A 15,334-nucleotide genomic window follows, 5' to 3' on the forward strand; every position below is an offset into this window, starting at 1 on the left:
AAGCTGAAAACCTTAGTGTCTTCATTGATTCTTCTATTTCCTTCACATCCCAAGTCAGTTCCAACAGCAAACTCATTCTATCTTCAAAATATATTCAGAATTCTACCAGTTCTCGCCACCTGTCCTACCATCTCCCTGATCCAGGTGACTGTCATCTTCCCACCTGAATTACTGCAGTAGTTTCCCCAGTGCTCTCTTGTTTCTGCCTTTGTGCCCTTATTCTTGTTGAAATGTTGGTCAGTGTGTGTCCATCCACTATTGAAAACTCTTCCAGAAAAATCTCTCTCCTAGAATGTTAAAGCCAAAGTCTTTTCAAGTCTCAAATGACTCAACATCATCATATCATCTCTTGAACCTCACTCCTTCCTCTCTCACCATTTTCACTTCACTGCAATCACATTAGCCTCCTTGATCTTGCTCAACACACTAAGCATAAATCTGCCTCAGGGACTTTACATTTGATTTTACCTTTACCTGCAATTTATCCAAATTTTTTTTTTATAGTTTATGCTTCTTTGGCTACATTATTAAATTTTTCTTACATATCTGACACTTTCTATCTTCCTTCCCTGCCTTATTGTTTCTCTTTAACCATTATTACTGTGTAGCATACAATCCTTTACCTCCTTACTGTCTGACAAACCTCCTTAAATTACAGGCTCTATGAGGGCACAAGTTTATATCTACTTTGCCCATAACTGAACCCACAGGAACTAAAAGAGTGCTTGGTGTAAAGCCATTCCTCCATAAACACTTATTAGACAACCGAGTGATGCGATTAGAGCTAGTGTATTCCTTACTGGTCTATTTGGAATTTATGTTCTATTAATTTTCTGTATTTTGAGAGCACATGGAATGAATTGTTTAACCTTACCACAAGTTCAGTTGTAGCACAGTTCTGTCAAATTTGTAAGTCATAATTTATTTCCGAATATGCTTTTCATGGCATCTGAGCTTCATATCTCATATCAATAAAATATAGCCATTGTGTCTATCCAAGGCAGACTAAGAAGCAGTCATTGCTTTATGATCTGGTGGCCCATAATGTAGCAGGGGCGGCCAGGGCAATCTAAATATAATATAAATACAGTTGTGCTAGATAATTATAAATATTTGTACCTTCTATGTTCTGAATCATCCCTTTCCTGGAATGTTCTTCTTCTTCTAGTTTTCAAAGGAACTCCCATAAGATTCTATATCCCTAGAAAGTTCTAATTGTCTTTAGGTGGGCCCTCTCATTTTCCCTGGCCTTTATAAATACCGCTCTTGAGGGAAAGGGGGGTAAGGCAGCAGAGACAATGCTAATCTTTGACCTGAATTCCAGGTCCATCACTTTTTGAGTAATTGGCTGGTTTTTAGCTTACAAAATCCATTCCATCTGTAAATAGAGATAATGAAATAATGCCCACATCTCAGTATTGTTATGAGGATTATTGACATCCACACACCACAGATAGAGACAGCCCCACACGCAGACACAGAGACACAATGGGGGAGTAAGATATATTGTATTCTCTGCAACGTGAAAGCCTTGTCTAGGTCTGTAAATATTAAAGGGCATTCTCCTTTGGCTTCTCTGATGTCACATGTTCTCACTTTCTCTCCTTACTTTCTGAGTTGCCTCATTTCCTTAGCTGGCTTTCCCACAACCTGGCCTCTTTGTGGGGCTTACTTTTTAGCTCTACTTTCTTTATATTTGCTCTCCAGGTGATTGTATTCATCCCAAAGATTTTATATATTGGTGACACTCAATTGACATATGTAACTCAGAATTGTCCTCTAGGTCCAGCCTTACATATTTACCTTCTTATTTAACACTTGTACCTGGATGCTTCAAAAACATCTCAAGTTTAACATGTTCAAAAGAAAATAAGTTTTCCTGTGCCCCCATCTGTTTCTATACCAGTCTATTCCATTTCTTTTTTTAAAAAAGTATTTTTATTGATTTCAGACAGGAAGAGAGAGGCAGAGAAATACAGAAGCATCAATGATAAGAATCATTGATGGGCTGCCTCCTGCATTGCTCCCTAATGGGGATTGAGCCCACAACCTGGGCATATGCCCTGACTGAAATGGAACTGTGACCTCCTGGTTCATAGGGTAATGTTCAACCACTGAGCAACACCAGCCAAGCTCCATTTCTTTTAATGGTACCTAAATACACTAGTTTTGTAGACTCAAAACCCAGGACACTAATTCCTTTCTCCCTTACTATTCACATCCAGTCTATCTGAAAATCCAGTTCATTCTACTTGCAAAATATATCTGATTGTGTCAACTTCTTTCCATATCTACTCTTACCAATCATAGCCAAGTCACTTTCATCCTTACCTAGATTAGCATGAGTCTTCTATTTAGATTTCTCCAGTCCATTATCCAGAACAATGAGCAGTTAGCACATCTTTTCTAACACTGAATTTTGCCACTCATGTGTTTACATCTCCTCAATGGCTTTCTATTGCACTTAACACCCAAATTGGATTTTATGAGATTCTACATGGTCTGTCCCTTTAATAGCTTTCGAACCTCATCTTGTACCACTAACCCTTCCATTCTAGCCACACTTTCACATGACCACACTTTTTATCCTTCATTTTATTGTTCTTTGCACTCATCAGGTTCCAAAGTCACCTTTAGAGAACTGATCTGTAAGCCCCAAGAGTACAGGGAACATTTATACCTTGTTCTCTCTTGACTCTTTAATTCTCAGGAGAGAGTCATAGCATAGATGTGTTATACATATTTGTTAAATGAGTTAAAGAATAAGTTCCTGGTGCATAATGAGTGCTCAGTGAAAGATAATGATGGTAATTATCAATGCACATCATTGCTCTTCTTTGTTATACTAGTTCTAGGAGCCCAGCGCGTGATTTGAAATCGCGAGGCACCACCCACCCTTCGATCCGGCCCTGCCTCCCTCTCTGGCCCTTGAAGCAGCAGCAGCCGCTGCTGATCAGGCCCTCCTCCAGGACAGGTGCGCGGAGGCCCCTGCTGTGCCACCCTGCCCCCGACTCTGTGTGTACAACCTGCTGTCAAATTGACCCGTTAAAGTGTCCAGGTTAATTAGCATATTTCTCTATTTATATTTATACTAGAGGCCCGGTGCACAAAATTTTGTGTCCTCGGGAGGGAGGGGGGTCCCTCAGCCTGGCCTGTGCCCTCTCGCAGTCTGGGACCCCTCAAGGGATGACCACCTGCTGGCTTAGGCCCGCTCCCTGGGGGATAGGGCCTAATATGGCAATCAGACATCCCTCTGGCAGCCCGGCAGCCCTCTGGGGATGTCCACTTGCCAGCGGGGAGCAGGCCTAAACTGCAGTCGGACATCCTTAGCGCTGCTGAGGAGGCAGGAGAGGTTCCCACCACCACCGCTGTACTGGCAGCCATCAGCCTGGCTTGGGGCTGAGCAGAGCTCCTCCCATGTGAGAGCTCCCTGACCACCAGAGGGCAGCTCCTGCATTGAGCAACTGCCCCCTGGTGGTCAGTGTGTGTCATAGTGACCAGTCATTCCCAGTCTTTCTGCTGTTAGGGTCAGTTTGCATATTACCCTTTTACTATATAGGATAGAGGCCTGGTGCACGGGTGGGGGCCGGCTGGTTTGCCCTGAAGGGTGTCCCGGTTCAGGGTGAGGGTCCCGCTTGGGTGCCTGGCTAGCTTGGATGAGGGGATGATGGCTGTTTGCAGCTGGCCACACCCCCTTCAGGGTGAGGGTCCCCACTGGGGTGCCTAGCCAGCCTGGATGAGGGGCTGAGGGCCGTTTTCAGGCTGGTGGGTGACTGAAGCTCCCAACCTCTCCTTTTTTTCTTTTTTTCTTTTTATTCTGGGATTTATTTACCTTCTATGGCTGTCACTGGAGCTGAGAGCCAGTTTTAGCTCTGAGGCTCGGCTCCAGCTCTGAGACCTTGGCTGCTGAAAGCAGGTCTCTGAGTTTGTTTGGATTCTATAATTGAAACACTGTTACAGCTCCAGCTCCGAGGCCGCCTGGCTGAAAACAAGTTTCTGGGGATTGTTTAGCTTCTATAATTGCAACATTTTTTCTTAGACTGCAGCTCAGAGGCTGGCAGCGGCAGGCGGGGAACCTTGGCTTCCTCCATCACTGGAGCAAGCAAGCCTCCTGGTCGCTTCAGCTGCATGGCTGCTGGCCGCCATCTTGGTTGGCAGTTAATTTGCATATCTCGCTAATTAGCCACTGGGAAGGGTAGCGAAGTTACGGTTAATTACCATATTTCTCCATTATTAGATAGGATGCATATATTTGTTTGTGTGTGTGTGTGTGTGTGTGTGTGTGTGTGTGTATATATATATGTATATATATATATATATATATATATATATATATATATATATATATATATGTCTCCCACTCAATAGTTAATAGATATTTGTGCAGTGAGTTAAATAATTAATTTAGCTATAATAGGAAGACAGCATTTCAGTTTGGGTATATGCAACATGTTAAATATTATACATATGTTTTACTTTATTTTTTATATATATATATATATATATATACGCTAGAGGCCTGGTGCACAAAAATTTGTGCACTCGAGGGGGAGGGGGGTCCCTCAGCCTGGCCTGTGCCCTCTCACAGTCTGGGACCCCTCGGGAGATAACAACCTGCTGGCTTAGGCCTGCTCCCGGGTGGCAGAGGGCAGGCCCAATCCCTAGGTGCAGCCCCTGGTTGGGCTCAGAGCAGGGCCGATTGGGGAGTTGGGGCGCTGTCCCCTGTCATCCACAGAGAAGGGCGGATTGGGAGGTTGTGATGCCACCCTCAGTCACGCTCAGGGTAGGGCCGATTGGGGGGTTGGGGCACCGCCTACTGTCACACTCAAGGCAGGGTCGATGGGGAGGTTGTGGTGCCACCCTTGTCACACACAGAGCAGGGCCCATCAGGGGGGTTGGGGCTCCGTACCCTGTCACGCACAGAGCAGGGCCAATCAGGGGGTTGGGGAGCTCCCCCTGTCACGCACAGAGCAGGGCCCATCAGGGGGTTGGGGCGCTGCCCTCTATCACCCACAGAGCAGGGCCGATCAGGCGGTTGGGGCACCGCCACTCTCACACTCAGGGCAGGGCCGATGGGGAGGTTATGGCTCTACCCCCTCACACACAGAGTAGGGCCCATTGGGGGGGGTTGGGGTGCCGCACCCTGTCACACACAGAGCAGGGCCGATCAGGAGGTTGGGGCGCCACACCCTGTTACACACAGAGCCGCAGGGTGATCAGGGGGTTCGGGAGCTCCCCCCTACCAGGCACAGAGCAGGGCTGACCAGGGAGGGGGTTGGGGTGCCTTCCCCTGTCACGAAACAGAGCAGGGCAGATAGGGAGGTTGTGGCCCCACCCCCTGTCACACACAGAGCCGCAGGGCGATCTGGGGGTTTGGGCGCTGCCCTGTGTCACACTGATCCTGGTGCCAGGAGGCCTCTCAGCTCCGCTGATCCCGGTGCTGGGAGGCATATTACCCTTTTACTATATCGGATAGAGGCCTGGTGCATGGGTGGGGGCCGGCTGGTTTGCCCTGAAGGGTGTCCTGGATCAGGGTGGGGTACCCACTGGGGTGCCTGGCCAGCCTGGGTGAGGTGAGGATGGCTGTTTGCAGCTGGTCACACACCCTTTAGTGTGGGGGTCCCCACTGGGGTGCCTGGCCAGCCTGGATGAGGGGATGATGGCTGTTTGCAGCTGGTCACACACCCTTCAGTCTGGGTGAGGGGCTGAGGGCTGTTATCAGGCTGGCGGGTGACTGAAGCTCCCAACTGCTCCTTTTTGTCTTTTTTTAATTTTATTCTGGGCCATCTTTAGCTCTGGCTCCAGCTCTGAGGCTCTGCTGCTGAAGGCAGGTATCTGGTTTGTTTGGGTTCTATAATCGAAACACTGTTTCAACTCCAGCTCTGAGATCCCAGCTGGTTGAAAGCAGGTTTCTGGGGTTTTGTTTAGCTTCTATATTTGTAACAATGTTTCAAACTGCAAGCTCAGAGGCCGGCAAGGCAGGCATGGAACGTTGGTTTCCTCCACCACTGAAGCAAGGAAGCCTCATGTTAGCTTCCAGATGCCTGGATGCCGGTCGCCATATTGGCTGGCAGTTAATTTGCATATTTCGCTGTTTAGCCAATGGGAAGGGTAGCAGATGTACGCTAATTACCATGTTTCTCTTTTATTAGATAGGATATATGTCTCAATATATAGGAGTTGCTTAAAATAGCTCCAATAAATAAAATGCATGGTACTGATATTTTAGTTTCATCAGTTTGATAGGCAATTTCTGGTCTCTCATATCTATTTGATACTTCTACATAATAAAAATGAGCCCTATTTTGTTATTGAGTTTGCTCACTAATATTCTGGATTTACTGATAAATTATAATTTCTCTTACTTTAGATTTTTCTTTTTGTCTGCAGTAATTCACATGATCATGAAAATAAGCATTGGTCCCACGTCTTTGGTCTAAGCAGAATGAAAGGAAAACTTGAGAATATTCAGATAATTTCCAAATGAAAAAAAAATAACATTTTCTCCTAAATATTGCCCAAAACCTAGTTATTCTGGAACATCTAGTTATTTGAGGTGTTTTTAAATTTTATTTTAGTGTTTGGCACTATACAGAGGGAGCCTTTCTCTGTTGCCATAGGAAACAGTAGAAGAAACGATGAAAATGAGGGTGAGAGTGATTAGAAATGTAGTTCAGATTATACTCATTTTGCATCTGGGCCAGAATTTTTGCAGATCTGACGAGTTTTGGAAACTATTAGTACTCTTGAAGAACCATGGTAGTTGCTTGAATTCCTGAAGAAACATCACCTATCTTTGAAAGGCGGTGCTTAGGGAGTTAGTCACTTTAAAACAATTTGAGATCCTTGGTTGGCAGAGATGACAAGATACAAAATAAGTCTCGCATACAATCCTTTAAATAACCCAAATCACTAACTTGTCAGTTCCCTTTTACAAATGATGCTAGAATTTTCTGTAGGCAACTTGGCAAAATTTGTTCTTCTCTGGAGTTTATACTGAAATAATGACAATATTCATAGCTATAATGAGTTTCTACTTGGAAGGATAGTCCAAATATGCATTCTCCCAGCCCACTGAGTCTTCCTGATGTGGATTTGTTTTTTCCTGGATCAGAGATAGAGGATTGATTACTGGGAATTTTATTACAAGATTCTGTAATTACTTAGAAGACTCTGGAGAACCAAGAAGATTGACAGATAATTTTATGTTCCTTACTACCTAGCCATAGAATGCCTTTGGAAATTTACTAATAGAAAAGGCCATGTCTTAAATATGTGCAGCCCTATTCAATATATAAAACATTTGCATGGTTGATATCATGCTGATTCCCATAGGGCTGCCTAGCACATATTATCCCCATTTTTTCAGATGAGAAAATTCAGGTACTGAGAGAGAGAGGTTAAACAATTTACTAATATTTCCTGATAGTAGAACTGGAATCTTAACCTGAATATTTTTCCAAAAATTGGTGCTCATGTCACTATGCTTGCTGCCGATATGTGGGACATTTTACTCTGTGATACCCCAAACCTCTTCCTTCTCTCCTGTAGAACATTTAACTTGGAAATACCCACAGTTGTCTTTGTTCTATCATGTATGAAAATTAGACACCACACTTATTTTATTAGAAAGATTATTTAACTTGCTTTACGTTACACTTGAAGAAGGGGTATGTAGGCTTTCTTTAAGTAACTTTATCTTTATAATTGTATAATTAATGCATGCTCAATGCTGAAAATTTGGAAAGAAAAAAAAAGCATTTCTAAAACAACAAATACCACTACCCAGCCATCAGCAATGTTTAATTTTGGGGGTTCATACTCCCTAAGGTTTTCTGTCCATAGCGTAGTTTTGCTTTTATGATGCTTTCTCTCACCCCCAAGTGAGAACATGGTTCAGCTTGCTACACATATGATTTAGTTTCCTATACTTCAGATGAATAAATGAAAAAAAATGTTAATCTAAGCAAAGAAGGATCAAGGAGCTATAGCAGCTGCTTCATCACATCACAAAATTCACAAAGGAGACAAAGGATAGTCAGAAAGATTTTTATATTCCCTTTTACTTTCAAGTTATTTACATCATCAAAGACTCCTCTCTTTCCCCAATAGCATAGACCATCAGAGCTTTCCAAACTAGTGGCATTTACGCTATTAATACCTGTGCTATTTTTTCCCCCAGGTTTTGAAGATCATGATCACGTGGATTCATCTAACTAAACGGTACCTGGGGACATGGTGGTCCTTTAGAGAGCACATCTAAATTACTGGCTAATTTCTTGGTTTGCCACTCAGCGTAGGACATTGTTTGATTCTCTCTATCAGAACTCTCCTACGTTTTCCCCACCATGCTGTCTTTATTAGCTTGAACTCCTTTCCTAAAATGGTCCTTCTGTTGATCTTGTCAGTGCTGCTTTTGAAAGAAGATGTCCGTGGGAGTGCACAGTCTAGCGAGAGGAGGGTGGTGGCTCACATGCCGGGTGACATCATTATTGGAGCTCTGTTTTCTGTCCACCACCAGCCCACCGTGGACAAAGTTCATGAGAGGAAGTGTGGGGCAGTCCGTGAACAGTATGGCATTCAGAGAGTGGAAGCCATGCTGCACACCCTGGAAAGGATCAACGCAGACCCCACACTCCTGCCCAACATCACACTGGGCTGTGAGATAAGGGATTCCTGCTGGCACTCAGCTGTGGCCCTAGAACAGAGCATTGAGTTCATCAGGGACTCCCTCATTTCTTCGGAAGAAGAAGAAGGTTTGGTGCGCTGTGTGGATGGCTCTTCCTCCTTCCGCTCCAAGAAGCCCATAGTAGGGGTCATTGGGCCCGGCTCCAGTTCTGTGGCCATTCAGGTCCAGAACTTGCTCCAGCTTTTCAACATACCTCAGATTGCTTACTCGGCAACAAGCATGGATCTGAGTGACAAGACTCTGTTCAAGTACTTCATGAGGGTCGTGCCTTCAGATGCCCAGCAGGCTCGGGCCATGGTGGACATAGTGAAGAGGTACAACTGGACCTATGTGTCAGCTGTGCACACAGAAGGTACGTTTTCTTTACTTTCATGAAGTATGTGCTCTTAGGCGCTCAGCAGCTTCCCAGTTAAGATGTCAGGTTTTGGAAGGTGAAAATATTCTTAACTGCTTGGGATCTTTTGAGTTGCCCCGTTCTATATCATTAATAAAGAAGGAACTGGGATGGCATATGTATAGAGTGACAAAAATCTAAAATAAAGGAATGGTCACGTGGCCATTTGGCTAAATAGAATTTTTTTTGGATTATGTATTGCATTATTTGCATTTCTGCTCTAGTACTGCTAGAGATTTTTAAGTTTTTTAGCTCTTCATTGAACATCTCATATTTTTAACATTTTAAAGGTGTTCAACTGCGTATTATTTATGATAAAAAGAGATATGTGGACCCCAGGTGTGGGGGATCCACATAAATACACATAAGGAGTGAAGGCAGCCAGTTCTGGCCCAGGTATAATGTAGTAGGAAAAATACCAAACAGCTTAGTCTTACAACCACTTTTTCAACTGAGTATATCATTAAATGTGAAATGGAGATACATGTGAATTAGTTTTATCTTTGTATATAGCATACTTAGAAAATGTAAAATTTTAATAATTTAGTTTTAAATTGCTTCTATATGCTCAAAGTTTAGTGGAAAAGGAAAATATGACAGGCTTTATAACAGTTAATAATACTATTAGACCTTTTATTGTATATTGTGTTTTTAAAATGCTTTTGTGTACATTATTTGTTAGTTCTTACCCAAGCCTGTTTAGGATGGTTTGGGTTTGACCTGCAGAGTTTAAGGAACCCAAATGGTGAGACTCACTTATTATGCAACTTTCCATCTAGGACAGTGGTTCTCAACCTTCCTAATGCCGCGACCCTTTAATACAGTTCCTCATGTTGTGGTGACCCCTAATTTCATTGTCACAAATTGAACATAATTAAAGCATAGTGATTAATCACAAAAACAATATGTAATTATATTTGTGTTTTCCAATGGTCTTAGGCGACCCCTGTGAAAGGGTCGCTCAACCCCCAAAGGGGTCGTGACACACAGGTTGAGAACCTCTGATCTAGGAGAATATACTACACACACTATAGAAGGCCAAAAAAAGGTTCAAAATACTTTTTATATCTTCTCCAATCATTGTGAGGGTTAGTTTAGATTTAAAAATCCTGCAATAGCACTATCAGTGTGGTCCAAACAATCTAAACTTATAAAATGTGGGGTTGCATTATTGAGAAATTAATGAAAGAACCAAAGAAATCTTAGTACAGAGCTTGGGAGCCAAGCACCAAGTAGATATAGCAAACTTATCATCAGGTGGCATAATATGGGTTTCACTGAATAGCCACTCATTAATATTCAGAATGGCATAAACATAAATTGGGCTTCTATATTGATTGAGATTTCTATGCCTCTGGAAATTTTCATGTATAAATTTATAGTTAACTTACAGAGAATGTTAATGTATAGAGATTTTGAGCAATGTTTAGGTGACTGAAGTAGGAGACCTTTGATTTTTTGTGTGCAATGATGAGATTTTTGTTATAAAATCACTATTTCATTTGATTCTCACAACAAGTAGTTATACAAATTATCCAGATATTTTATTCCTGTTTTATTTTTAATATACATATATATTTTATTATTGATGTATTATAGATGCCCCCCGTTCCCACCCTCACTGCCCCCTCCACCCAGTCCTTACCCCACCCCAGGCCTTCACTACACTACTGTCTGTGTCCATGGGCTATGCATGTAAGTATATAAGTTCTTTAGTTAATCTCTTCCCACCCACCCCCATTTTAAAGTACAAATATTTTAAGAGTTCAAATAATTCATCTAATAAATACCTAATAGCAATATCAGAGCCAGAGGTAAGGCTGATAGCTACTGACTCATAGTTCAATGACCTATTATAATTTAGCAGGATCTAATGGAATTGCACTCTCAGGATATATTTCTACAACACATATTTATTAAGCACAAATAAATGAAAGGCCCTCTGGTAGTTCTTATAAGGATGGCCCTTTGCTGTATACATCACTATCTTAGATGGGCATGCAGTCTGGCAAAGGAGATGATTCAAGATGACAAGGAGTTAAAATATCTCTAAAGTAAATTGAATGAGAGCAAAAATCACATTCTACTCTGTAGTGATGGGAGCCATGGTGGAAATCTTAGAGAAGGAAATGCAATTTGACAGTTGCATTTTAACAGGAAGAACACTGACAATTGGTGAAAATTAAGAAGGGATGGATTTTCAGCAAAGAGCATGAGAAAATATGGGAAGGTAAGAAAGTAAAATAATGTTTTTTTGGGGAAAAACAAGGATAAAGGTATGTTTTGGTTTGCTTCAAAAAAATCAAGATTTTTTTAGGAACTTCCCTCTAGATTCCAAAGAGTAGGGCCATTCCATAGATGGTCGCTATGTGGGAGATGCTTATCCAATATCGTCTTAAAAAAGAAACTTATCATCATGACTACTGGCTCTTACTAATTTAAACTGTTTTTGTTTTGTTTTTTAACTAAAATGTATACCAGCAGCAATCCAATAAAATAAATAAATCATGATGCATCCAATGTATTATTAGATATCGATTAAAATTAATGAAGCATTCTATCGTGAGATTATAATTATCTCCAAGATCATTTCAGGTGAAAAAAGTGAGGGGAAGTTCTATGTGTATGGTATGTTACTTGAATTTATAAAAACCATTTGATTGGATATTCATAGAATTTCTCTTAGAGCAGAGCACAGCTGATAACAATGGCTCCTTCTGGGGAGGAAATCTAAGTGGTTAGGGGATAGGGTAGAATAAATGAAACCAACTTTTCTTATATAACTTTTACATGTAAATATTTAAAGCTACATGTTACACGCAGAAACCATGTATTATAACAGAACAATTAAAGGAAAACAGGGTTTTTGTTTTGTTTTGTTTTTGTGGGCATAAAGTAAGACAAAAATATTCTATTGCCAAATTTAGGCAAATTCAATTATTTAATTATTTAAATAGGCCAATAGAAATTGTGTTGTCCAGTTCTGGCAAAGTGTTTGGATGATACCACCAGGATTCAGGAGAGAACAAATTTTGAATGTGAACTTTTAAAGATTGGAAGAAATTCTCTTTGGTTTATCATTTTATGTAGTTTAGTGAAGAAGCATTTATATTCCTTTGATTGTAATCAAGTGCACATCTGGATAATGAGGTTATATACTGTTCCTTCTTACGGTTTATCAGAGTAGGAGCAGTGTGGTAGGAAGTTTCACAAGGTAAAACTCCCCCAGGATGAGAAAAGAGCTGGAGTAACAAGATACAACTCTGTTTGGTACTGTTAGAGCTTCTAGGTGATGCCTTGTTTTCTGTTGTTTGGCCCTTCAGGAAGTCAGTTCCTACGTGAGCCTTTTTCTGGTTGAATTGGAGTAATCCTATCTAGCCCTTGAGCACTCAGTCTGTATCCCAAATTTATTCCCACATCCTTATAATGATCCTTTTGCTCAGTGGATATTCCTCTTTCTTCAAGAATATAGACAATTACAAATGCTTTCACTTAAGGCATTGAGGTCTATGAAAAGATGTTCCATTCAAAAAACAAACACATTTTATCCCCCAAATTACCCATTTTATACTGAGACATGTCAGTACCTTGTCACTCAGTCCTCTTGTTAGCTATCACAAGATGTTTTTTTGGAGAACAGATATGCTATTACAGAATATCAGAAGAGAACAAAAGGTGACTTTGGTTTCAGCTTCAAGGTTAATCTGTTACACTTGCTTTTCCCTTGATTTATGATTTTTTGTAGGATAAAGGACTGTGCATTTACTGTGGCTTATTGTATTATGCAGAAATTGTTCCTAGGTGTTTTAGGCAAAGAGATTAATAGTATGAAAAGAAAAACAAAACAAAAAAGAAGGAAAAAAAATTAAGGGCAGACAACATTAGCTCTTGAACTATATGGAGGAAAGGAACAGGCAATGACTCATTTTTATTTATTTTTTACTCCTTTAAAGGAGTCAGTCAGTCTACCCTGTCTTTGCTATAAGAAGATTTAAGGGATTCTTTGCTTCAGTACTTTTGCAAACCTTGGTACATGTGCCCATTAATGCCCAAGATCAGTGGTGCTCACCTACTTAGGGGTGGGCAGATGGACTGTTTTGGCTTTGATGACTTCCATTAATGATCCCCTTTGCTTTGTAACTTGATAGTTCCCTTCCACTCTCATGCCACACTGCTCTGTGACTGCCTCAGTCAATAGAATTTGGCAGAAGTGAGGACTCCCTAGTCTGTCTGGGAGCCCTGTCCTCACCATGTGAAGGAAAAGAGCACCCAGGTTTTCTACATGAGACCATTTTAGGCCACCTGACCTCAACTATGTGAGAGCACCTAACGCAGAGCAGCACAACTGCCTTCCTCTCTCACAGTTATTTGCAGTCACACAAGAAAGCCCAGCTGAAACTGTGAACACTACCCAGCTAACCATACAGTTATGAGCAACAGTAATAGCTTCAGTATAAACATATTCATCCCAGTACAAAATTCATTTAAATTTTAGTCCTCCCCCCAAAATGGGATACTGCTACAATGTTTAAACCTCAAAAAGTTTTTAAAATATATTGACATACATTAATAGTCTCGATATTTAAATGTGAAATAAAATGAATAAATGCTGTGGGCAAAAAGAAAATTTTAAAATGCTTCACTCATACTTTTGTAACTAGAGATTTGATAATTCCCTAAAGCCCGAATGGTTTGAATAGTCACACACTTGTATATATTCCATTATTACCCTTGATCTAGCTTAATTTTAGGGAGAAAAGTAACTACAGATTGTATTTTATACACAAAACCGTGAATATTATACTTTACAGGTGACATACAGGATTTTCACACCACAGTTGTTTGCTGAACATCCCCAGGGCCTATCAGAGTGCCTAGCACATAATAAGCACTCAAAGACTATTTGCGGAATGGGTGAATTTGTGTTAAAATAGTACCTAGTTCACTGTTTATGAACATATAGCATGTGGATAAGTAGCACACACTTACAATTTTTCACAGTTTTATTTCTTTAGAAAAATGAGGTGCCAAAATGCCTCCCTTGATTAATTGCAAAATGCTATTCACACCCCATTCCATTTTTTGTTTGCACTGGTTCTTGAATTTATTATTTCCACCTAATGATAATGGAATGCTAATTCATTCTAACCAACAAATATGTCAGTGATGCTCTTGGGGGGGGGGGGGGGAAGTGTACCAATAAGTTGTACTGGTAATGTGACAATCATTAAAACATGGTCTTCAGCCTAACCTACATATTGTAATGTTGTGCCACTTGTAGGTTATGATATCATTTTCCATCAAATATTTTAAAATGTGATAGCAATCTGGCTTTGGTTGTAAGACCGTCAATATGATTCATAGTCCAACTTCTAAAAAAGTTGCATTTAACTTCTTAAAAAATGGAAATATATATCCCCCATCACATCTTTTCTGTTGTGGTTATATCAAAACAACAATTTAGGTTGGAAAGACCAGAAATGTCATTATGGGCTCTACTGAGTACTTTTTAAAAAGATTTTATTTTCTTTCTCTAGAGGTTAAGTTGTGCTGAGAGTTGAGGTGAATTTTGAGATGATCATGCTGATAATTCAGACACATAAACTACTGGTAGCTTTTAGAATGTTAACACTGGAAGGGTTTTAGATGAGCATTTAATCTAACCCCTTTATCTTACAGTTGAGAAAACAAAGTCAGGACAAGTAACTTGGCCTTACTTGTGCATAATTCTTTACAGACTTGGGTCTTAGAACTCAAGATTACTGTCCAGAATTTTGTTTATGCATAATTGTTGAAGATAATTACTGAAGTTCTTTATTCTTGCCATTGCATGACCTCTCCATTTTATTGCTCTACTCCTTTTCCCTCCATCTGAATGATGCCAATCTGCTGAAACTCTTAATGCTCATTTTAAATAGCAGCAGGGACCACAAATGGCTTGGTTCATGTAAAAATTAGCTTTGAGAAATAGTATGGTCCCTTTGTTCTTGACCTGTAAATTTGATGAAGTACTTCTTTGCCTGGGTCATATTAAGATTTGAAGAAACTTTGAAATATTTTTCTTTGCTTTATAAACATCCTAAAAACATTAGACCCATAAATCTTCATAAGTGTGGATTGATTGGATAATTATATTGGTTACCACTGACAAAACAATACATAAAAGCCAGAAGATGCAATGACATTTAGGTAGATTCTTCATTACATTAGATCATAGATCCATAATTCTGGAGATTCAGTGACAAATGTAA

The 15,334-nt window shown here is 40.6% G+C and overlaps 1 protein-coding gene across 2 annotated transcripts in view; it reads left to right on the forward strand.

Moving 5' to 3' along the window:
* Positions 1-15,334, forward strand: part of GRM5 (glutamate metabotropic receptor 5) — a 452,554-nt gene that overhangs the window by 12,447 nt on the left and 424,773 nt on the right. For both annotated transcript variants that reach the window (XM_036324725.1, XM_036324724.1), the window contains exon 2: positions 8,183-9,041. In XM_036324725.1, coding sequence (XP_036180618.1) covers positions 8,384-9,041 — 658 coding nt within the window. In that variant the 5' untranslated portion in view covers positions 8,183-8,383. The remainder of the gene's footprint in view (positions 1-8,182; positions 9,042-15,334) is intronic.

The sequence above is a fragment of the Myotis myotis genome, unplaced genomic scaffold (genome assembly GCF_014108235.1).
Source record: "Myotis myotis isolate mMyoMyo1 unplaced genomic scaffold, mMyoMyo1.p scaffold_m19_p_10, whole genome shotgun sequence".
In the NCBI taxonomy this organism is placed as follows: domain Eukaryota; kingdom Metazoa; phylum Chordata; class Mammalia; order Chiroptera; family Vespertilionidae; genus Myotis; species Myotis myotis.